Below are 24755 nucleotides of genomic sequence, written 5' to 3'. Positions count from 1 at the left end.
TTTTGCTGACTTGTAAAAAGGTGACTGTCCCTTGCCCTTTTTCCTATCTATACAACACCTTTATCTTAGCTGGGATACTTCCTGCAACGTAAGAACCTCTGCACTAGAATTTGTTTGAGGTTAATTTGTGGAAAATTAATCTGAGGTACTGGAATGAAATGTCTAAGAGATTAGTCCTTCCAGTAGAGACCAAAACAAAGCTATAAATACCACTCAATATTTGTCACCAGTGCCTGTTAAAAACAGTTCCAGAGAACAACAGAGGAAGACAAGTGCATATTCATAACATACTAATCTACAAAATTTTAAAGAGGCATTAATGGACTGCTAATGTACACAGAAGAATTTTACACCAGGTAGGTAGTCTAAAACGTACAAAAACTAAAGCACTAACCAAAACACATACTAAACCTCAAGGATTCTTATTTTATTATTTCAAGTCTGAATTCTATATAACCCTGTAAACATTTTCTTGCTTATGCAAGTTTAGTCACTTGAGCTATTCATGTGAAGATTTGTAAGGAAAGTTAAGTGCATATATAAATACTTGTGGGACTGGTATGTTATGGAAGGACCCAAACATCATCAAGGCAGGCAGAGAGAATTTAGGTTTCTTTACTGCTATTTATTGATTGTAGTGCTATACAGCTATTAACCATGCTCTCCTTCAGTAATATATGTTGTCACTAAGACTGCTGGGTTTTTTATGCGTGAAGAAATCTTGTCTTGCACTATATTCCCTTTCATTCTTTTCCTGCCCCCTTTGCAAAATATTATACTGGAGCTCAAAAGGCCTTAGCATAGTTTTGATTGTGTTCTTTATCAAAGGAAGCAATCCCTTGCTTGCCTCGCCTGGTACTACATTCCCTTTACTGAGTGCATGGTTGACTTGACAGCTGGTATGTCAGCAGAGTTAAACAAAACTCTGGGATTTTGAAGGTAAGTCTACCATAGATTAAACTACCTGACAAGGTCTGAAAAGAACATATTTAATGAGTTATTTGTGTTACATTAAAGTTAGCGTAGCTGCAAGAATACATTAATTGTACAGTTAAATTCTGGATGTGTTGAAGAAAGGCTGCTGGTAGTTGCAGCATTGCATTTTGCTTAATCCCAACGTGACAAAAATGGTAGACAAGCAGCTTAGATGTACTATTGAGAGCTCTTGTGCTGATATGACAGAAAATTGTGATCAATATTTTGTTATTTTCTGCCTTAATTTCTCTTTGCCAAGAATACAACCCAATTAAGAGTTGTAGAGATCTATAGGCTCAAACTGCCATCTCTGCTGGGCTTTAAGGTTGACCTTTCCTCTTCCACAGAAGTAAGAGATGCATCAGTTGAAGAAACTGCAGACTCCTTCAACCAGGCTGAATTAAAAGGTAGTGATTTAGAATAAACACTTCTTCAACCCTTGAAATGTGATAACATTCCAAAGTATTTCAACACCTATTTCCAACTGTTGGTCTTGAACTTTCCACATAGCAACAACAATCTCTGTATGAGCAGAAAGCACAGCTGAATTTCACCCTATGAGAAGTAACCTGGCTGTACTCCAGAAAGTTCTGTACAGCTAGTCCTTTCTTTAGATTTCAAGGAAAATTGTTCATATTAGTTAACAGAATGACCACCTACATTATATTTGTTTTCCTTTCACCAAAAAGGGCTCAAAGCTTTTTCCAGCTCATTAGAATGTTACCTAGGGAAAAAGAGAGAAGTGACTAAGGAATATACCTGAAAAATAAAAAAAATACCCAGATGTATGAGACTTTTCACCTTGGAAGAGCTGCACAATATGTTCCAAACAGAACTGTCTTTATGCCACTTACATATGCTGCGATAGCATCCTGTCACAAAAGAACAGGAAACTAGAAGGAAAACACCGTGAGGTGAGTGCCTGCCATGTTCACTTATGTGTGTGCAAGGTGCTGAACTAACCACTGTTTTCCATTCCATGCTGGCAACATTTTAGCTGGAACACAGTATTCAGCTCTAAGCATGGACTGAGGAGAGCCCAGAAGAGAGAGGAAGGCTGATAAGCAGTGAGGAAACCTGACATGTAAGGACAAGTTGATAAAATTGTGTTTGTTTGGTCTAGCAAACAGGAGACAAAGGGAAGATACAAGAGTCTGGAGCAGAGGCAGTGAACATGCAGTGATGAAACAGAGGACCTGGCACCAACCAGTTGTCTGTTCTTGTGGCTGTATATTTCTGGAGTGGCTTTAAAGCAGGTGCTCAAAAAGATTTAAAGACTGTTAGGAGGACAGTCTCCTTTCCCACACCCAGACCAATTAGCAATATTCATTGAACTTTTTTTACCTGAACAAGAGCTTTTTAGTTGACAATGATTTGCTAAGCCTGTTCCCTCAGCCTGTTCAGTTTATTTATGCAAAATACAAATGTTTAAAGTGATTTAAGGGAGAAATGCGTGGGTTTTTGCTGGGAGTTACGTAACATGAATATTTACAACTGCACTGTAACTCAATCACTATTTATTTCACTAAAATCTACTTGTGAAGTCATGTGCCTGTTAGCAAGTCAGCTATCAGGAAGATGGAATAGAGAAAAACCTGAATTAAAGAGCCATGGAGATTATTTCCACCCTCTACAGTATTTCTGTTGAATTCTAAAAAGAAAAGGCGACACTCCTACATTTTTGCTTCTCTGCAGATCATGGTTGGTCATCTCTCAAATACAATGAAAATCTTTTCCATCCTTATTAAATCTGTATCAAGCAAGATTTCTGTCAATCCCTTAAATGTTTGCTGAGAGCGCCACTAAAACATGTAATCTTTTTCATTTAGAAAAATTAATTAAAACTATTTAAGATTCTTTATTACCCTGAACCTTCTCTTGTCCCCTTTGTCTACTTTTACAATGGGATTTTCTTCATGTTAATGTATTTTCTTCACTCTTTTCGCATGAAACCACAGGAACATAAAGAACAACTTATGACATAGAACGTTAGAATGCCAGCAAAATCATAGAAAAAAAAAATAGAATGTTGCTTGTGCTGAATTGGTATGACCTTACACAGAAATTTGATTGTTTTTCTGATAGTCTGCATCTCGGACAAGTTATGCTAAACCCTGTATGAGACAAAAAGATTTACAGCCAAAGAAATATTTCAACTCAGGGAAGCTTTCTGCAAAGCAAGCCAATACTCCTGTCTCCTCCTTTCTGTTCTAACTCCTGCAGAGCTGGTTCAAATGCAGTTTGGCATCTCTGGCTAAAACCTGTTCTCTCCACTAAAATGAATTGTATGCTTGTAATCAAAGCTGCAGATTTGTTTTACAGAAATATCTCAGGTATAGAATTAATGAAATATTCAAGAGAAGAGAGATTTGGATGCTGTTTTACATTATCATGTCTTTCAAAACCAAAATTGGATAGTCTTTGATTTCATTTTTGGCATGAGATAAATAATAGGGTTTGAATTCCTCAGCTGTTGCATTTTATTTTAATTTAATGTGTTTACTAGGAATGTTTTTTGCTATTCCATTGCTAGTATATCAATATAACAATTTAATTTGTTCTTAGAATCATAAAATCATTTAGGTTGGAAAAGACCATCAAGTCCAACTGTAAACCTAACATGGCCAAGCCCACCATGTTCTTAGCTGGTCTGAGACAATTTTTTTTTTTTTTTTTTTAAATCTGATGGCAACCCTCAGTTTCTTTGCCCAAGCTAGCTCCCAGCAGTGAAAGCTGTCATTACTTGTTCAGTGTTCCTTATGCTCACCTTCACTAGCAAGAAAAGGTGCACATACTGTGGCCAGGCCTCTCCTGCTTAAGACAGCGCCAATCAACTGTACCAATTACTGTGCATAGTGACAACTGCAGCAGTAAAGGTTCACTATGGATTTGTTACTTTAAGGTATGCTTGGGCATGTAGAGAGGATTTTTCTTGTTTGTTTTTACAGCTGACTATTTAATCACAGATGTGTTTTCTTGGACAAAGGAAGCCTTTTTGAAGAACAAAATAAAATCTAATTATCAGGATTTCACAGCTGTAATTTTACTGTTCAGTATATACTGGATTTAACTCCAAAAGCATGCAATGTAGCTGTCTTCTGATTGTTTCAGTACAACCACCTAATGTAAATCTGTCTTCGTTTTTTTGTTTTAACGGCAAAACATTATGGGCAACTACAGTCTATGTTATTCCAGCATAGAATAATCCAAAAGAACAATTTATCCAATGATAAAACACTTCAGTAATAACATTTGTCCTTTGCAATAAGGACAAAAACAGAGTTGTTCATGTAGCGTGACACTGATCAACCTACATGATCAACCACTTTAAGTGTGAGGTGAGGACGCTTACAGGACTCCAACCATAAAATCTGTTGCATGAGATGACACTGATGACTCATCTTAACAATTAATTTGGCCATCTCCTATAGTTTCAAAACAAGCTGAGGTCTTCCTATTTTCCCATAGTAGTGACACCGAGGTAAAAATATCTCCCTGACCTCCACAAGCAGTAATATGACACCCATAACCATGAGGTTTTGTTTCCTTTATCATACTGCCTGAGTTCTGACATGGAAGTCCAAGTGCTTGCTCTCACTTCACTTACTCTTCCAGACTCATGTGAAAGTAAAGACAACTATCACCCATGCTGCATAAGTGATCATGTCTCATTAAATCAATGTTACTGGTATTCAAAATGCTCTTAGCTTGTGGGATTTAAACTAAGAAAAATAGTACTGAAAAAAACAGCCACAAACTTTAACAAAAGTAATTATTTTCTTCTGAAACTAAAATATACCTATAAGTATCTGCGGCACAGCTTTGAGTGTTTTCAAAAGCTTGATTTATGGCACTTCACAGTATGTGACTGGGAAGCTGAAAAGGCTTTTCATAGTTGTGGGGATCTTGCATAACTTGGGAAACTCTTGGTAGTTCTTAATTACTCCACTACGATTTGCTCTGTGGGACACTGTATGCACTAAGTAATCAAGAGCCAAGTGTGGAACAAAGGAGCAAAGTGCAAAACACAAATAGACGGCTGGGAAATCATTTCTGAAAAGTTAGCAAAGCCAACGATAATTTTAATTTTAGGGATGAATACCTTCTAACATTAGCAAAGAATGGATTAGAAATTGGAACAACTGGACTAAATCCATTAATAGGGCTATCCTATTTACTGGAAAGGCAAATGGACTAGCAATAAATCCTCCTTTGTTTCAATAAAATGCAATTTCCCTAATCTTCAAGAATCTCTTAAGTTAAAATATTTTACATCTCAATTTTTAAGGTGTGCTTTTAAATACTGAGACATTCTGAAAATCTTACTCATGGAACATGCAGTCTTGGGCAAGTACTCAGCAAAAACTTCAAGGGGGTTCTGATCTCATATTTTGAAACAACATGGTTTTGTTTATTTTACAAGGAATGCCTATGCTATATAAACTTAAGAATTAGGACTTGTTTAATTGTCACTATTTCCGCGTGTTTAAAGGAGTACACATTAACCTGTTCACTTTATAGGTAAAATCTATTGATTCAGGTCAACATGCAAAGGTGTATTTGATTTGCATACATTGTGTGGGAATCTATACAGAAAGGTCTTTGGGGTTATGTTTTGGAAAACTTTAAAGACAGCCTAAATTTGGAGCAAATACAACTACAGAATCCTGCCAAAGTCTGAAAGTTTGGGGAATAAAGGCTGTCCTTATCATCCTTCACCCAACAATTATTCCCACCACTGTAAAGTATTGTGTATAAGTTCTCTAAATAAAATGGGAGGGAATTCTTTTATAAAAGGTACAAATTTATTTGTATTGTACAAACGTTTCAGGGTAATTCCAGTAATGAGGAGAAAAGTAACAGGAGTGCACTGAAAGCAAAGACGCATCAGTGGGTCAGAACTGATGGAGCTGTAGTATGCTGAATTCAAAGTAGCTCTGCTAAGGAACATCTGGTTGAATTTAAATTGCAAAGTTTGGACTCAGCATGATAACACAAACAAACTGATGACATTGGCTTCAGCCTCTAGTAACCAGCTGCTTACAAATAGGGTATCAGTGTAACTTCTGCTGAGTATTATTAGAATCTTCTAAGCTTCCATATGCCTGCTTTTAATCAGGGAGAAAGACAGGTACCACAAGTGAAGAAAGCATATCAAAAAAGGACTGACAATAACATAGTGGAATCTGTAACAGAAAGGAACTTTGCTGTTTTAAAGAAAGTCTGAGCAGTTGTATTAGAAGGCTGAGAGTTGCATAACATAAAAAAAACAACAGATGTCTTCAAACTGTCTCGTCCAAAAGGAATTTATTTAAATACTGTGAAACTGGGTTGCAAACGCTACCACTAAGGACTTCATAATCTATGCACACCCACATACTAATTTGGGACCTGAAACAAGAAAAAAAATTTATTCTTAAGAAGCTATTTTTTTATAGCTAGAAATCCTCCTTAGCTTGTTTTTATACATAATCACTTTTATTAGCCTTCAAAACAGACACAGACAAAGAGCATTACCTTTAAAAACGCCTGCAGCTTTTAAGTCTTGGTGAAACAATGATTCTAACTCCTATGTTGTTTCCCAAGAAAATGAAGCCAGTGATTCTCCCACTCTCATTAATAAATAGCCAGATCCTTATGAAGTTAATTCAACATAGATAAGACAATTTGTATCACGAAAGGGTAGGGTCTCAGAGTTAAATGATTTAGTTGTCTAAAAAAATAGGTATAATTACAAAGGATTATTTTTTCCAAATAAACCCCCAAAATTGACTGGGGGGTCATGACGTATTGCACATTCCACTTGTAACAGAGAAGATTACAGTAGCAAAAAAAAGTAATATGAAAATAGAAAGTTTGGAGTATTAATCAAAATAATGCTGAAAAAATACTGGAGTCCGTTGAAATTTATCTGAAGATTTGGATTTTTTTGCTGTTGTTTCTTTGCTCTCCTAGCAAAGTTTTATTGATAACATTTGAAAACTTGTCCATACTTTAGAAGATATCTATTCCCACTTCTGCTTTGCAGCATGGACAGCACTGAACAAAAAGAGCTTGTAATTATGTGCAACAAAGATAAGTATAAGCAAATAATAAACTTCGATGAGAGTGGATTAGGCAGTGAAAAGGAAAATGTACCTGAAAGGCAACAGAACCAGATAGGAAGAAGAAAATTAGAAGATGGGATGTTAAAGCTTATGTTACAGTCTGTTTTAAAAAAACCCTGCAGTATAGAGAAGCCAAGTTTTCCATAAAAGAAAGCCTAATGTTAATCTTCAGAGTATTTAAATAAGAGTGCAGTTGGACAAGACAGAGTCATCCCACAGTTTCTGATCCTTAAAGGGACATTTTCCACTACCTCCTCCTCTTCCTTTTCTCTCTGCTCCTAGTTTACTCCACATTTGTACTTTTGTGATTATGATAGAAAAAACTAACCTCCACGAAAGTATTGTTTTCTGCCAACTTAGTGAGCAGAATTGCCTCACAAAGGGGGCCAGGCAAGTGCCAGAGCCAGTCAAGTGCTGAAAGCCAGTGGAGTAGGAGGAGACATGCAGCTAGGAGCAGGGGAAGATAAATTTAGAAGCCTAAATTTAGACTTTTTTTTTTAATTGCCTACCATTTTGGTGCTTGTAGTCACTCTCATTTGTAAGTAATACTTACTCTGATTAAACCATCTACAGCAGAAGTTTGTATGATGGGAAGAGGAAGGTAAAAAGAAGAGGCAAAGGATCAGCTACTTTGTTTTTGTAAACAAGTCAGCTTTAACCAAAGAAACGAAACTGAGGCACTTACGCTTATTTTTAAACTGTTTCTGTTGCTCTCCTGAAAGACTACAGAGTATAATGGTTGACACTGTGTTATTTGAGATGATGAAGATTGAAAACTACTAAAAAGAATCTCTGCTTTTAAGTACTTATAAAAATTGTCATTTGCTGCGATCTGGCTAAAGCCACAGATTTACTGTCCCGGATCATTTTATGATCCCTACAAATAACTCCTGTGTTCATAGAACGTACATTTCAAAAGAAGCATGAAAGTGGTCCTAAGACTCACTGCGTATGGTAAAATTTCAAAAGGTACCAACATAAACCCTGAAACACATGGCTGGAAGCAACATCTCCATGATAGTTAATAGTATAAGTTCCATGTAGCAATGAGTACTACTTATGTATACACAATACACCTTCAATGCTGACCTTTAAGGAGCTCAGTACATGCTCACTCTTCCATGAATTAAGTGCATGAGCAACACATTCTTGGGGGACTTAGGCAGTAAGGATGCTTAAACTCACCCTGCACACCAGAATGAACTTGCTAACAAGCACAAAGCTGATGATTGGGCTTCAGATTCACTTAGATTTAACAGTAATTTTTACCTTGGCTCTGTCATGTTCTAAACCCATTTAATGAATATCCTGTGGATTCGGATTCCTTCAGTCTGATGCAAGTTCAATTTTGGTTTGTTTAGGGGTGTTTAATCTGTTTATTTTTCAAGTTTTTTGAGTTGAACATTTTCTAAGATGTATTTAAGTGGAAATATTAGAGAAAAAAAAAGCAGATAGGGCAAAACTCACAGACTTGCAAAAATTCAGTTTGACTTTGTTCTCACTGGCTAAAAGAGATGTGATCTTAACTTGATTAAATTAGTATCTGATAAAACCCTAGTGGAAACAAAGTCTTTTTTTAGGTTTTCTCTGCTAGTGCTTAGAGAATGCACACTCCTGTATAAATATAACTTACCAGTGGCCATTTATGGAGGATCAGGGATGAGGCATACAGTTTCTAGAGGTAATCTGTAGCAAGAAGAAGTAAAGTAAGGAGTCCAGACTTACATTTGGCTTCCATAGTAAAATTGAAGAAGTAATTTATAAAGTTATGAACCTTGCCAAAATGGACAAAAACATTTATTTGGATGATTATTCTGAAATTTGCTTCTGGTCAATTGCAAACACTTTAGAAGCATTGTCTAGCCTTACGATGATGTCCTAACTTGGGTCTCTCATACCAACCTCTACAGTATTGTAAGTTTTCAGAATTCAAAGGGTGAACTTCTATTTTGAAATCCCCAAATGGGCATTTTTTCCAACAAATCTTTTTCAAGGTTCTAAAATAAAATGTCATCCTCTATACTTCCAGCATATGCCTAATAATTTGTTTCCTATGTCTTTTCAGCTCTCACCTATTTCTTGTTCCTAAAGGCAATTTTATAATTAGCTCACATTTTATGAGTCCATTTTTGGGAGGAATGAACGTTGTCTCCAGTAGATTCAATTTATGAGAGAGCTTAAAAGGCAGTCTAGCAACAACTGAAATCAGCTGCATCTTTTACATTCACACTCAATCCATTTCTTGATTAATGTGCCAGACGACTGTTGCAAGTATCCATCTACCTGAAAGATGCCGTGTTAGTATTACAGAAAACAGAGCACTATCAGTATTTGTAACAATAACTAAACACTATTACCATCCAATAACTGCTTTCTGGTTCATATTACCTTTATAACGACACTCAGTTAGTTTCATATTGTAGAAATTTGAGTTATATTTCGGGGATGTCTTCTGCGTTTTTTTGTCTTCTATCAGTTCTGTTAAGTGGCTTAAAAACAAAGTGATGTATCAGGGCTGTTAAGCTCCCAGAAGAAGGCAGACTGGTTTTGTTTGCTGCTTTGCAACATTGTCAGTAGTTTTAGGTGGTAATAGATTTAATGTAGATACCTCTACATGTACTTGCACAAGACCTAAACCCGACAAAAGCCAATCAGAGTTGAAACAAAGATAATTAAAGAGCTGAGATGACCAGGCTCCTTCAGGTTATGACCTGCAAATGACAGTTTGTTTTGCTACGGTGCTGTATAGTTTAGAAATTAAGTCTAATGTAGTTCTCTCCCATATGTGCACGTAAAAAGCCAACTTCTAACAAAAAATACTTTCTTCATTCATTGTCCAAACACAATGTAAGGAATATCTGCAGATATAGGGGAGGGCAGCAGTTGCTTTGTATGCTGATTGTCTCTTGTGACAACGACGGAAAAAAAACCCCTCCTTGATAAACCAAACAAGTTTCGAGAGAGGAAGTAGTACGGAAATTAGAAATGTAAGCCTCATGGCAATACAACTGGGCTCCACCATCACATTTACTGGCACATTTATGGGTATTAACAGTGCACAGTTTGCCTTCCCCTGTTCTTTTACAGCCTTATAATTTTTATTTGCCGCTAAGGTTTTTACCCTGGTATATCCTATTGAAAAAATCCACCTCTGACTCATCTGTTTGAGACTGTAGATAATAATCACGGACCATGGGAGGGATAATTAGATTGTTTTGAGGGAGAGAAAGACTATCATGTCTCCAGAGCCCCATTGTCTTTCCAGACACTGAACTTCTCTTTGCCTAGCAGTGAACAGCAAAAAGGGCAGTAAAAGAACTTTAAGAGGGGGCTGTAGCCTGGAGTTCACTGGCTTAGACATGCTAAAACTATTAACCTGGTAGAGGAAGGCAAAGAAGAAAGCCTTCCTTACGCTATCCCAGATAAATCTGCTAAATGGCAACTTGCTTACTCTTATTTTCAGACACCACAGGGCACTTTTAATCACGATTTTGAGAGATCCATTAGATGTATTTTACTGGACCCAAATTTTGGGTGTGGCTGTGCCCCTCTTGAGGGCAGGAACACGCTAACGGTAGTATTTTAGGGGTTCCCTTTTTATTTCCATATCTGCTATGGCTGGCACTTACTACCTAGTAGTCGTACCCCAAAGTATCACCAGATTTAAGGGCTTCGACCCTCTTAGGCCCCTCGTTTTGAGCAAACTCATGTGTGTGTAACTTTGTGCCTTGTCATCCCCCCGGGGTTTCACAGGAGCTCTGTGTCCCCGCGGCCCTCACCTCCCCACGGGGACCTCGGGGTGCGGGCTGGGCCCACCTCCACCTGAGGCAGCCCCGGGGGCAGGCCGCGGGCCCACGGCTCCTCCAGTGAGCCCGGGGTGATAAAGGCGCCGTTTTCGTACCGTCAGCGCTAAGCCTCTTCTCCATTTTGTGCCTGAGGAAAAGGGGAAGGATGGTTACCGGCCCGGCGACGGGGGGGGGAGGAGATCGCCCATTCCGCGCAGGGGCGAGGGCTCGCCGCCCTCCTCACCCACAGGGCGCAGCGGGGCTGAGGTAAACCCGGCAAGGTCGGGCGGGAGGCCGGGCCCTGCGGCGTCTCCCTCAGGCAGACGAGGCGGGAGGCAGCAGCGGTTTCCTGCCGGGGAGGGGAGGGGAGGGGAGGCGAGGCGAGGCGACGGCGGGCCCGGGGCCGTGGGGCGGGGCAGAGCGGCCGCCATCACGTGTCGTGTGGCAACGAGCGAGCATCCCCGGGACACGCAACGGCGCGGCCGGCAGGAGCGGAGGTAACGTGGGCGGCCGCGCCGCCACAGCCAGCGGGGAGGTCCGGCGGGGCCCCCGGCGACCGGCACCGCGGCGAGGCGCGGTCTCCCTCCCACCTCGGAGGGAGGCTGCCGGGGCGGCGAGTAGCCTGGCTTGGCGGGGGGGCTGCCGGCGGCGCAGCCTACGCCGTGCGCGGAGGTTTCCGGCGCGTTTCCGCGCCATCGCCTCCCCTGCAGCAGCCGGGGCCGGCGGCGTTGGCGACCCGGGCCGGCTGCAGGTGTGCAGGGTGGCAGTGCGACAAATGCCGTGGATTTGGTTGTTTTTTTTAAATGGGTGCCTCAGTGGCAGCACCTGCGGGTGTCTCAGCCCTGACAGCCCCGGGAGGGAAGCGGCTGCCCAGGAGGCGTGAAATATGTCTGAACCTCGCTTATTTTATAAAGGACAACAGGGTAACCACCGCCTGGGGAGGGAGGAGCGGCCACCGAGGGGCGAAGTGACCCCAAATCGTCCCTCCTGCGGTGCGACGGCGGGAGCCTGACGGCCGGTCTCCTCACGCCGTTCCCGCCTGCGACAGCCCGTCATGTCGTGCATATCCCGACTTGAGAGTGGTTTTCTGGAGCCACGTGTTTTATTTATTTTGGCAGCAGGCGGGTATGAGGGTTGATACTCAGGTCGGGTTATAACAGGATGTTTTTTGGTGGTGGGTGCCTGTAATCGTAACTGCTCTGTTCACTAGCTATAGCAGGGAACTGAAGTGGGTTTAGTAATGCCCTCAGGCGAGCATGTCTTTGCTTACTGGTATTTGGTAGTGATTTTGATTATGTGGTTTTTTAAGTGACATGTATGAAATGCAGTCTGATTAGGTGTGACTAAGTTACAGCTAAGAGTACACATGGGTATGGATTTGTAGGTAAGCATGTGCCTTCTGACCTTACTTTTCCTCTTTTTGAGAGGTTTCCACTTTTGTGCCCCAGCATAAAAGATAAGATAAATTGTTTTAACAAACTCTATTATTGTCCCTTCTGTCTTTACCTGGGGCTTATTGTATAAATATCACCAGATGTTCCTCTCATTGCAGCTGCTTCATGCACTCCCAACCTCACTTCTGTCTAAATCAAGACTGTCTACCACAAAGTCCCTTGTTGTGAGCTTGCTTCTGTTTTTTCCCTTTGAAATATAAAAATAAATTAGAAGTGTGAAGGATATAGTGGCATGTTATTTTCTACTTGTAGCTAGCACAGTTCCCTAACTTTGAAGTTACTTGGTTTGAAATCTAGGTTAACATGACTTAGGTGGATTTGCCTAGGATTGGTACTTCAGGAAATTTTGAAAAGTTTCTGAGACATTGTAACTGAATATCTGTTTGTGAGCTGATTATAGGTCTTTCCCTCATTTAATGTTCTTAGTCTTATTCAGGATTTGGCTGAACATGAGGATAGTATGTGTATTTGCTGAGCATCTCTTGTTCAGCTGTGTCGCAGGTCTGTATAGTCAGGGCTTACTGCCATCACTGATACACTAACAAGTGAATAATTGACATAGTAACTTCTCTTTCATACCTTTTTACATGATAAACACACCTTGTCCTTTTTTAAAAAATGGATGTTACAACCAATTCTATTCGATCAAAGGTTTATGTTGTTTTTTATAACGCTAAAGATGTTTTATAGTTGTGTTTGCATATGCGAGCACAAAAGACTTGGTTGAACAGATTAGATGTTTACATTGGGAATTGCTTTTGTTGCAAGGGCTTCCTGTCTGCTAACTGTATGTATGGCAGGGAAGTGATTCTTCTCTCACCAGAAGCAAGAAAAATGCATACTAGACAAACTCTAAGCCTTTCCCACTTAAATGTTCAGACTATGAGGTTCCTAAATATATACATTGCAAGGAATAGGCATTTCTGGGACTTAACAACCTTTGCTCTGTTGGTGCTTAACTCCCTGAGGACTTTCATGCTGTTTGCCTGTGTAGGGCAATCTTGACTCTTACCCTAAGGGCCAATCATTGTGTTCAGAAATAGGAGTTTTACAGTTGGTATATGTGAATAGTCAAAGTATATATGTAAAGCTATGTTACAACAAAAGCTGTTTTATGCAATCAAGACAACTGTGGAAGACAGAGGCAAGAACACTAGAAATCTTTGCTAATGAGCAGTTATTGTACAAGAGTATAGCAAAAGGTAGTAAGCTTTTAGCAGTTTGGTATTTCACATTGGTCATTAACCCACTTTCACCCCAAACTGAACAAATGACAGGTCAGCTGCTGCCCTGCTCAGTGGGAGAGAGGGGATCTTGGCAGATGGTTCCTCTTTCCCTCCTCTTAAAGGAGGGCCACCCTGTAATGCAGTGTTAGTACTTTGCTAACTGCGTATTAACCTTCATTAGCTCCTTTGGGTACACGGCCAAAGTTTGATAGGCCTTATCAGAATATATATTTTTGGTGAGACAATGAAGAGACCCTAGTTCCAGGTCGCTCTGTCCTGATTTTGTATTAAAGCTTTCTGTATCAACAGCAGTGTCATTTCAGTAAAAAAATCTTACGCATATCAGCAAAAAGATTCCTCACAGCTGCAATGATCAGCACAAAAAAGCGTTTAAGACTTTGTATTGCACGAGGGTGAGCAATGAGGAAATCCACGTGTTAGCTTGTGTGAAGGCGTAAGCCTGCATTAGCCATAGCAGTCCTGTGGCAAGACTTTGGCAGCATTAGAGATTGTTCCAACAGTGGTTTTAGCTGCAGTATTGTAGGACTGTTGTATGGTAGAAAATACATACTATTTGTCTCTGGTTCTTCTCTTCCAAGCCTGTCTTCTGTTTCCACAGAAGTAATGTCTTGTGACAGAATCATGGATTATAATACATGTGTTTTTTTCTCCATATTGCTAATCTTGATGTAGCTTCAGTTTTCTCTAGTCCTGCTCTCCCTCTTCCTTTGTAGTTTTTTTTTTTTTTCAGTTGGTCAAAGCTGCTGAGTTTAGTTCCAGTTAAGATTAAGTGAAGTGCTTGTAGGAAAAAACCTGCCAATAGTTTTGTTTCTGCCATAGAGGTGGTGTAATAAGACACGTGACTCGGGGAAATAAGCAATTCTTGCCCTGAAGGCTTTAAGGATACAAAACAAACAAGGATAGAGAAGAGAATGAAATGCCAAATCTTGAGTGAGCTGTTGCACACACCTTCGTACAAATCCTAGTTGTCAGCAGATACCTGAAGTTGGGAATAACAAAAGCAGACTCAGAGAGGAAGAAAGAGTTTGGGGGGACAAAACAAGCTAGGTTGAGAGATACTGTGGTTGTTCTTTCCTGGGTAGAGTAGGGCAAGAAACAGTCAAGGTCATCAGTAACAAAATTGTATAGAACTGCAGCCACATGCTGCAGGCTTTTGAACAGTGACAGGGTCTGTAGTTACAGGTAATTAAATGTACTTCTGAACTTCAGACCATGAGGTAAATCACGGTGACTCTTAGTGCAAAACTGCCTGTGTATGAATACATCAGATTTGATTTGATTTGAGTGATTCAATTAATTTGAATCAAATCAAATCATCAAAATGCCCGAGTATTCAAAGTAATGTTTATGCTTCTGACCAAGTCGTACTTTCCAGGAAGAAACGGGAATGATGACTAGGACAAGTGCAGGAAGAAATCATAAAGCTGTGTAGTTATCACTAAAATGATGTTTTACATCCATGAGTCAATTCTTAACACATTACTCAGCTTTATCCTTTAGCTGGAAGGGCTGAGAATTAACATGGAATATTTTCAAACTGGCAGTCAGATGTTGTAATAATAGCTGTAGTATTCTTATTTTTTCCACTGACATTTGTTCAGAGTGATTTGCATTCTGAAATAGATTTGCAACTACTGTCCAAGTCAAAATAGACATGAAAAGACTAAATTTGGAGTTGAATGTTATTTTTACGTGTCACAAGTGTTCTTTAAATGCACTTCTTATGGTCAGATTAGTCATGAAGACATCTACTTTGATTATTCGTCCTGCTGTTTTACACTTTTATGCTTTCTGATGATTGCATCATAATTGCAATTGATTATTATAATAATTTATATTCATTTACATAGTAATAACTGAACTTTCTTGTAAGGCAAACCAAGTAATCTTACAAGCTCATAGGCCACATGTCTTTTTGAACACTTAGCTCTATTACACCAATAACAGAAAATCAGGTAGTATGTGGTTGGAAATGAATTTGGCACAAAATAGATGGAAGAGTAAATAACAAGGAGAACCGGTAACAACTGGTGAGATTAATTTGCTTTTGTTTTCCTTTGCTGTTTTGGGCACACTCACCTGTAGAGACTGTGTGGATCCCTCTCTCCTAATGAGTTTAATTTTGTTGGGAGATACCTCGTTATAACACTCCAGCTTTTAAGTTCTGAAATAGCAGAGTTTATTTTCTGGAAGGTTGAAAATTTTTAGTCTAATTAAAAGTGTGAAATTTGATGCCTTGTAATGTATGTGTGACACTAGATAAGATGTTGACTCATGTATAAATGATAAAATATGTATTTAGTAATTAACCATCTTTAAAGTATTTCTTTGAAATATTGATGGGAAAATTAATCAGAAGGCATCCGACTAAACAGATAGATGATTTCATTTTGCATTATTTAAAATAACATAGTCTCTATTTTAATGTGAAAAAAGCCAGAAGATTCGTGAGTTGGACATGAATGATGTAATGTGTTTCAGTACATGGTTTGTACTCCGTTTCAGTAGAATCTACTTTTTTGTTGAGTGAAAATGATAAAGATTATTTTCAAATATTTAAAACTATTCTAGTTCAGGGATGTCACGTCAGGATTTCTGTACTGTAGTGTACAGGTGTTGGCTTTATAATAAAGGAAGAGTATGAGTATTAAGTTTTCCCGCCAGAAAGGTGTACCTCTAACTGCATGAGCAAAACCTTGTATGTTTGTATGTCACTAGATGCATAGATACATATGTAGTTTGGGTGATTGCATACTGACCTTGCAAAATCCTCAGGGTTTTTGTTCTCTTAGTTGACAAGTTTACTGTTGGAATAACAAAACCTTTTGTAAAATTAGTGTTATCCCAAAGCAGCACAGAATTTCCCCCCCTTCCCCCTGCTAGATCAGCTGCTTTATTCTAATTGACCCAGACTTTTAAATTTTTCTGTTCTATAGTAAATGCCTGAAGTGTACACAGAGGGTTTAATGAGGGGCAGGGCAAATGAATGGTAGTGCATTCTGGTAATTATGTAGGGCCTATTCTTTGTGCAGCTGATAACCTGGTAATCAAAGGTACATTTGCAATTTAAGCTGGTTTCCATACAAGACTGTTCCTTGAATAGATTATTTCTTTCTTGAACTTATATAAAATGGGCCTTATTTAGAATTACTGCTAATTACCAGTATATTCGTGTGCTGATAAATTTTTTTAGCCGTAACTTGCTTTTGGAAGGCGTGGGAGAATTTCCTGGAGGCTTGAGAAGAAGGTGATTCTTTTCCAAATGGTCAATTCTGAAGCAGAGGAAAATGTTTATTTCATTTCTATGTTCTTAGGTACTGTTAAATACAGTTGCTAATGGAATAATTTGGATTGAAAGTACTGTGGGTTTTTTCACGTACAGCCTACACTCTCAGGTAACTCCAAGAAATGAGGCAGTGGGAACTGGGACCGGTTTTGTGGAGGAGGGAGGGAGTGAACTGTAGTATCAGTTAAAAGTCAAGAGCTGGATCAAGGGAATTCTGGAGTAAGTATCTCTTCATATTAACCCTAGGCAAGAGCCCATGCTGTGTTAATAAAATGTGCAACCCTGTTACTAGACCGCTTATATCACTTATAACTTACATGAGTTAAGTCCAATAAATTGATTGATTTTTTTAGTACTGAAATAAATCTTATGTTCATGCTTAGAACTTCCAGCTTGGTCTTCCCATACTTGCTTTTCTGTATCACCTCACTTTGCTTCTATCTGTTCTTTCTTCCTTTTCAACATTGGAATCCCTCAATTCTGTCCTTCCTACGTTTTTGTTTTGTTTTGTTTTCATAAAGGTAGAAGTTCCTTTCTCAGCTTAAGTTATATTGGAATTTGTCTCTTGCTCTGTGTATGTTGGTTTTTTAGTTTATTTTAACTATGCATGGATTTACCTTTGTGTAAGGAAACATAAGAAGTAACAAAAAGGGATTTCTCTATTTACATATGTAAATCATAGGGTGAAAAGGTGAAAAGAATATTTGGCAACAAAATCCTGGGATAAAAAATTTTGTAATGATTTCAGGTGTCTATATTTTGTTTTAGATTGTGATTTGGAGTCTTGGAGAATTCAGAGTCTTTCCACAATGGGAGAAAGGACAGATTGTACGAAGTCACATAGTTCACTGGCTGAATACAGCCCCGTCAGTAAATCAGACAGGACAGATCCAAGTGACAGCTGTGAAATGCAGGATGGAAACCAAAATACAATGCAACTGAAGAAAGAAATATCTTTGATAAATGGGATAAGCCTTATAGTAGGCAACATGATTGGTTCAGGTATCTTTGTCTCTCCCAAAGGAGTTCTCATCTACAGCAAATCTTATGGATTGTCTCTAATAATTTGGGCAATCGGAGGGATTTTTTCAGTCTTTGGAGCTCTCTGCTATGCTGAACTTGGAACCACTATTACAAAGTCAGGAGCCAGCTACGCGTATATCTTGGAGTCTTTTGGGAGCTTCATTGCTTTTATTCGTTTGTGGACCTCACTCCTAATTGTTGAGCCAACTAGTCAGGCGATTATCGCTATCACCTTTGCTAACTATATAGTTCAACCTTTCTTCCCTTCTTGTGATCCTCCATATTTGGCTTGCCGTCTCATAGCAGCTGCTTGTGAATGTAAGTATTTCTTGAAATTTACTATGCTAATTTTTTTATCCAGGATTAAGTTTTATTAAAACAAATCCTACCAAGTCCCAGAGTTGTTGCATACTGAATCTGCAATGGTTTGAGTTACAGTGGGGAAAAGAACAATTTCCAGCACATGAATAACTCACAGGTATTCAGCCAGTGAATTACCATTTTCTCATTCAGAAGCAGAACAAGGTATTTAACTCTTCCAAGTTTACTTACATGGCAAAAATGGGGAAAAAGTTTGTTTTCCTGCAGAGAGGTATATTAAATGAAACCTCAAGATACTTTTGGTGTGGTCTAAGAGTTGTTGCTATATGCTATAAATTCTGGTGTAATTTATTTTACAATAGCTTCTCAATGTAGACATACTGAAGTAATTACTCTGGTAGGGTTTCAAAAGGTCATTCATTCAAGATTATTCTTTATGCTTGTGATTAACTGTAATATCAGACAACAGTACCTGTTGTAAAGCTGTTTTGAAAAGCGGAAATTTTGTGTGCACATAAAGCATTGAAATGTTTTTAATCAGCTAGCCAGCTCTGTTAGTCAATATAGAAGAACAACTGTCCATGTGCTTCAAATCAGGACTGTTCTGCTGTATCAAGAGAATGAAACGGTATGACTGTACTGTGTGTGTCTTATTTAATTTTAGGTATTTCCTACTAAAAGTGTTTATATGCATATTTTACATTTCCAGTAAACAGTGAAAAATGTATTCCAGAAAGTCTGTCATGTCATGTCCTTCGTCATGTACTGATCAGTTGCCATGTGCTGTGGAGCCTGCCATCCCTATTGACGTGATGCTTTTATCATAAAGCTAGTACAGAACTTGGGCTTTTTTACTGCCAACAATATGCTACAGGGAGGAGATGTGCGGCTCCTAGCTGGTTCCTTTTTGAGGCAACAGGGAATCTGTTGAAATAGCTCTAATGTTCCTTATTACAGTTGTCTATGTAGGACTAGAAGAGGGGAAAGACGGAGAGAGCAGCAGTGTGTGCTTCAAATATTTGACCTCTAACTAGCTGTGAACATTATAGCTTCTCTGTCCATTTTTGTAAGTTAATTTGTTACTGTTGGGAAAGCACTAATGTGCTGGTTCAGGTCCAGGTAGTGGGAAGAATAATCACAAACTTCTTCCAAAAAATCTGTCAGCTTAGTTCTGTTCCCTCTGTCTCCCTTCTCCCTTCCAAATGTGTGTCCACACTTCATTATGACAACTTCAGGAAAGAAATGAAGAACATGTAATGTCATGTTCACATTCCTTAAACAGATACTGTCCCAAGGTATCCTGGCACAGGTTCAGGAGTGTGGGGGAATCTGCTCTTCCATGTAAGGTATCTCACATTTGAGGGGAGTTAGCCCTTCTAAAAAGCAGTTTGTCAAAAAGCAAGAAATTAAGACAAAGTGATTAAATTAAAACGATTATATAGTAGATGTAGAAAGACAACGTGATGCCCTCTACACTTGCTGCTAAGAGAGAGGATTTAGCACCTTTTGCTTTAGTGGAGACATGTGACAGCAAGATCACTCTCATGTAGGTGGAACAACTTACTTTAACGGTCCATTTTATGGTTTAAAATGGTTGTTCTGCCCTGCTCTAGGGGTCAGTGCTAAGACTCTCACCCCTACTCTACAACTTAATGTAGCTGGTCCTGTTAAAGCCTACACTTCTCCCTGGCCTGGCAGGGCTGATGTGTGTCCAATCCTTAGCTCTGGATACAATTAATACTTCATTAATGAAGTTGCTGGGAGTGGAAGTCTGAACATAGGTTAGGTAAGAGATTGTATGTGAGAATGGGTGGGTTTGTTGGAGAGTTTCTTTTTGTTGTTGTTTTTTTTTTTTGTAACTGTAGTAGTAACAATACTAGATCTAGTGTGAAATCAGTCTTAGTGTTACACAGCATTACTTGTCAATCATTTTGGCAAACAGAGGTGGCATCTGGTGCTACAGAACTAAACTTGACAGTTCTCAGGAACTTTAAGTAGGTTAATGATAATTAAGTTGAAGAAAACATGAGAGAGTAATTTTAGTGAGAGAGAGAGAGGGGATGTAGCTTATTCAGATTCTTAACTTTCTTTTTTTTTTTTCTTTTAAGATAGCAGAGACAGACTAGCATTTCATCTGAAGTAGAGACCAAGCCCTAACTCACTAAAATAAGGAGTTAATAATAATTAATCCCAATGAAAGTTGCTTAAAAAAAAAAAATTAATGGCCAAAATAAACCCTGTGAGCAAATACTCCATAGATAATACCGATCATTAGTACTGAAGAGCAGAGACCAAGCAGAGTTGTTTTTTTCCTGAGGGCTCTTCAGGAGCTGCCAGCAGTCCTGACTTTTGAAATTTGATACAACTGGGTTTTTTTCCCCCTCATCTTGCCAAGCTCAGTGGAATCTCGTTCAGCTATTCCACTTGGCCAGACTGTCTAGTATACTAGTGCCATGCTTTTGAGATCCTTACCTTTCTTTTGTTATCTTTTTAAAATTATTACTTTTCTATTTGGTAACTGTGCTATGTACATTTTTTATCTTAATGGTGTCACATTATTCTTGGGTTATGGGAAAGGAAATAATTTATCATATCTTTTCATTTAATTTTGATTTGCTACTATCTTACTCCTTAAACAGTCAAGTTTAGTTTTTATTTATATGCATATTTAAAATACATAGTAGAAGAAAATTGTTTGGAGATAAATACAGTAGAATATAACCACTTTTTTACTAGCTAGAGAAAAAAACTGAGATTTGGGTGAAATATTTAAATTTCTGGGTTGGAATCAATAATGTAATGATAATCTGGATAAGAAAAATATGCACTGAATTAGTATTTTGTTCAATAAAGAATACTGAAGATACCGAATCCTATTCAATATTCAGCATTTGATTTTAGGCAGAGGTTATCTGGCTCTCCACTTGAGGAAAAAGTAATAAATGCAAAAGCAAAATGTTGACAGTCATGAGAACAGTGTATTTAAACAATAGCTTGAAAAGTGTTTGTTGGGGAAGTTGATTGTATGAGTAAGTTTAGTCAGCCACTGTTACTAAAATACTTGTGAAATCTGAAAGTCTCATTTCAAGTTCCATTACAATCTTGTGACATAGGTCTGATACTAATTTATTTTGGGATAGACAGAGAAATATACTCAGAATACTCATTACTTACTACCAGTTCTTAAAAATCCAGATTAATGTTGCATTAGCTGTAAAGCATGTTATTTGGTCAGATCTGTTCTAACCTCTCTTAGTAATACAGTTTAATACAACTGGAAGAGAGTATTGAATCACTTGTGACCATGTTCAGTATTGCAAGCACTCCATGGATGTTGAACTTATCCTCAGCCTAACAAGGAAGGATAAAAAAACTTTTCAAAACCTATTTTAATATGTTTACCTAAAGGAATTTCTAGATAATCTTTCATTTATCATAACAATATCGATACATTGAAATGAATTATTTCATGTAATGGTTTCTTTACCTTCAGGATAGTTGCAGAGTGCAGCTGATGAGAGGTAGTGTTAGGAAAATGGGCATGTAATCAGAGAAGGTGAAGATCTTCCATCTTTTGAAACAGTGTGTTTAGAACATCTGTTTTCTACTGTTTTGTTGCAACCAGTGTGTTTTCAGTATCAGTATATTTTGCTTAGTTTAACCTAAGTGTAACAGGTAAGTGCATATTTAGATTGTAATTTAAAATCTTTGAAAAATTAGTTAAACTGAATATTGTTCAAATACTATTTTAATTTTTCTATTTTCTTCTCCCCACTTCCTCTCCCCCCAGGTCTTCTAACATTTATAAATTGTGCCTACGTTAAATGGGGAACAAGGGTGCAGGATATATTTACTTATGCTAAAGTTACTGCTCTTATTGTCATCATCGTAACTGGACTTGTTAAAATATGCCAGGGTAAGCTTACAAAATTAAAGCAAAGGTTTGTATTTATCAGTTAAACTGAGTAACTGCTTTAAAGACTGTAAAATACCTCTGTATGTGTTATCAAATGCCTCGGTACAGGCATAATATAGCCACTTTGAAAACACCAATAATACCAATGTTAGACATTATCATGATATTATATCATGAGAAGCTATCCTATCTCAGTTGACTTTGAACTGGGTGAAAGAAGGTAACTGATTGCTCAGCAATGTTGTGCAATTTACAGCCTGCAGTATGGAATAATAAAGGAAATGAAAACAGCAAAATACAGAGCTAGCAAAATACGATGGGAGTAGAGAAAGCTGTAAATATCTGTAAGGAGCATACTACTTTACAATGAGATCAACTGAATAATTTTTTTACAAAATGAATTTTGTGCAAGTCTGAAAGTGACTGAACTTAAAGCAAAAATAGATTTGTAAGAACACGTAAGTAGATTTGTGAAACAGTAGCTCTTTTTTTGCTCAGATCCTGAATTCTGTTATAGCTGTTGAGAATTAGAAAGTTGCTGGGGTTTTGGATTTATGTTTTTTTTTTTTTAATTTGTGTGTGTGTTGGACCTTGTGCCTTCAAGTTAGAAGAATTCTGAACTTAGTTTTGTTCTTAGCCTTTCCTTTCGGGAGAATTTATTAGTGTGTTAGCTTAAAAAAATTACCCTGCTTTCAAAGCTGCCTTAAAGGTCTTTCCTTGGCAATCTGGCAATTTGTGTCCTTTGCTCCAACCGGTTATTGTTGAAAGTCCATGAGCAAGGTAATTATTGTGAATGGAGCAAGAATATGCATATGTGAGCACCTTGCTAGAGTATTTAATCCTTAGCACACCTTGCTAGAGTATTTAATCCTTAGCACATCTGCCCATCCCTTGTTCTGTGGATACTGAGCTTGTTCACTACTAACTTCCTTGACATTTGTTTCCCTTCTCAATTTCTAACTCAGCAGTTACTCTGCCTATGTCTGTGCCAAGGGAATAGTAATGTCTGATTAGGATAAAAAGTAGGGAAGAGAAATAAGTGAAGGCATTTTAGAGGCCTCAAATATTTGCCTGGCCAGTTTTGATGAAGTCTAAACGTTTCACGATGCATAGTACAGGGCATGTTTTGGAGTTACATGGTAACTCACCTTTCTGTATTCAGTGTTTTTGTGTGTGTGTGTATATGTAAAATAGTCTGAATATATAAAACTGGTATTGATGAGCTTGTCTTCACTGGCTTCAAGTCAAAAGATGGCAAAAGTTCGCACAAAAAAACATATGCTTTTTCTTGTAGCTTGGGAAAATTTTATCTCAAGTAACAATAATATTTTATGTTCTGTTAATTATTCTCAGTTTTCTATTTTTAATAGCTAAGACTTAAAATATCCATTTAGGTTTTTGGGTTTTTTTTGTCATAGTTATCTAAATAAACTGAATCTTTGTTTTCTGTATAGGCTAAATGATTGAAAATTTAAAAGGATATAGAAGGATAGAGTGGATTATTTTATAAATATATATGTTATAAAAAATACCCTTAGCCTGAGTACTGTCATTGACAGTTGTTTGTAGCTTAGTCTGAGCTTAATGTTCCTGAACTTTTTGTACCATTGTGGACAAACTAGGTGTTTAATTATAGAACAGTATCATCCACAGAGCATAATTTTTAGTAGTTTAAATGCTATGTTTATTCTCATGGCTGAATCACAGAGTAGAATTGGCAAAAGGGCTTAATAAGCACCCTTGAAGGAATTAGGGCTTGTGAGGTTTTTTGTATTTGTGTGCCACATTGAAAAAAGTTACTTGCTGTACTTTATTATCCTGTACTTCATAGCATCTCTTTCAAATGCAGGACATTCATCGCACTTTGAGAACTCTTTTGAGGGATCCTCTTTTGATATCGGAGACATTTCCCTTGCTCTCTATTCTGCCTTGTTCTCTTACTCTGGTTGGGATACGCTCAATTTTGTAACAGAAGAGATCAAAAACCCAGAAAGGTAAACGATTTGAGCTTTCTAAACCTGGGTATTTCCCAAATTGCTTGTTTGTGGCTGTCTTTCACTAACGAGTTCTGAGCTTATACTGAAATGAGTAGAACTGCTCTGCACTTAGATGGTAAGGCTGTGAACAGCCACTAACAAAGATTTACTAGTTTTTAACTCTATTAAAAATGAAAAAAGAAAAAAAAAAGAGAAAAAAAAAGAATAAGTCTAGACGATTGCAGGATGCTGTATTGAGTGCTTGATAAGCTTTCAGTTCAAGATGTTGCTGCTGTTTATTACAATAGGTGTTAATATTGCAGTGAAACAAAGTGTAGTCTGTGCTGTGTTTATCTGTGCAATAATTCTGATTTCTTATTTAAGAATGTTACCTTTTCCATGAATTTATGCTCTAAAAGTGTGACTGAATAATCTTGTTGTAAGTCTGTAAGCAGATACCTTTATGTTAAAAATAGAATCCCATTTGATCATTTTTACTTCCTATTATAAGCAACAGCTCAGATTGTTACAACCGAAAGAAAGAATGGAAGAGAGATTTTTCTTCAATTCTCCCAACTGATTTTGACTTTGCAGTTTGTTGTTACTCCTGAGTTCTATGCTGTGCATTTATTTAACCAGGAAAGTTACCTATTAAAAAGGTAAAA

General features: G+C 38.0%; 1 protein-coding gene across 3 annotated transcripts in view; it reads left to right on the top strand.

Annotated features, from left to right (window-relative positions):
• The first annotated feature begins 11282 nt into the window (after positions 1-11282).
• Positions 11283-24755, top strand: part of SLC7A6 (solute carrier family 7 member 6) — a 30843-nt gene continuing 17370 nt past the window's right edge. The window contains exons 1-4 of one of the 3 annotated variants that reach the window (XM_052796285.1): positions 11283-11364; positions 17623-18195; positions 21989-22114; positions 23964-24108. In XM_052796285.1, coding sequence (XP_052652245.1) covers positions 17664-18195; positions 21989-22114; positions 23964-24108 — 803 coding nt within the window. In that variant the 5' untranslated portion in view covers positions 11283-11364; positions 17623-17663. The other 2 variants (XM_052796286.1, XM_052796284.1) reach the window with 2 other exon arrangements.

Source organism: Harpia harpyja, chromosome 9 (assembly GCF_026419915.1).
Source record: "Harpia harpyja isolate bHarHar1 chromosome 9, bHarHar1 primary haplotype, whole genome shotgun sequence".
Taxonomy (NCBI): Eukaryota; Metazoa; Chordata; class Aves; order Accipitriformes; family Accipitridae; genus Harpia; species Harpia harpyja.
This window is presented reverse-complemented; position numbering and strand designations above follow the sequence as displayed.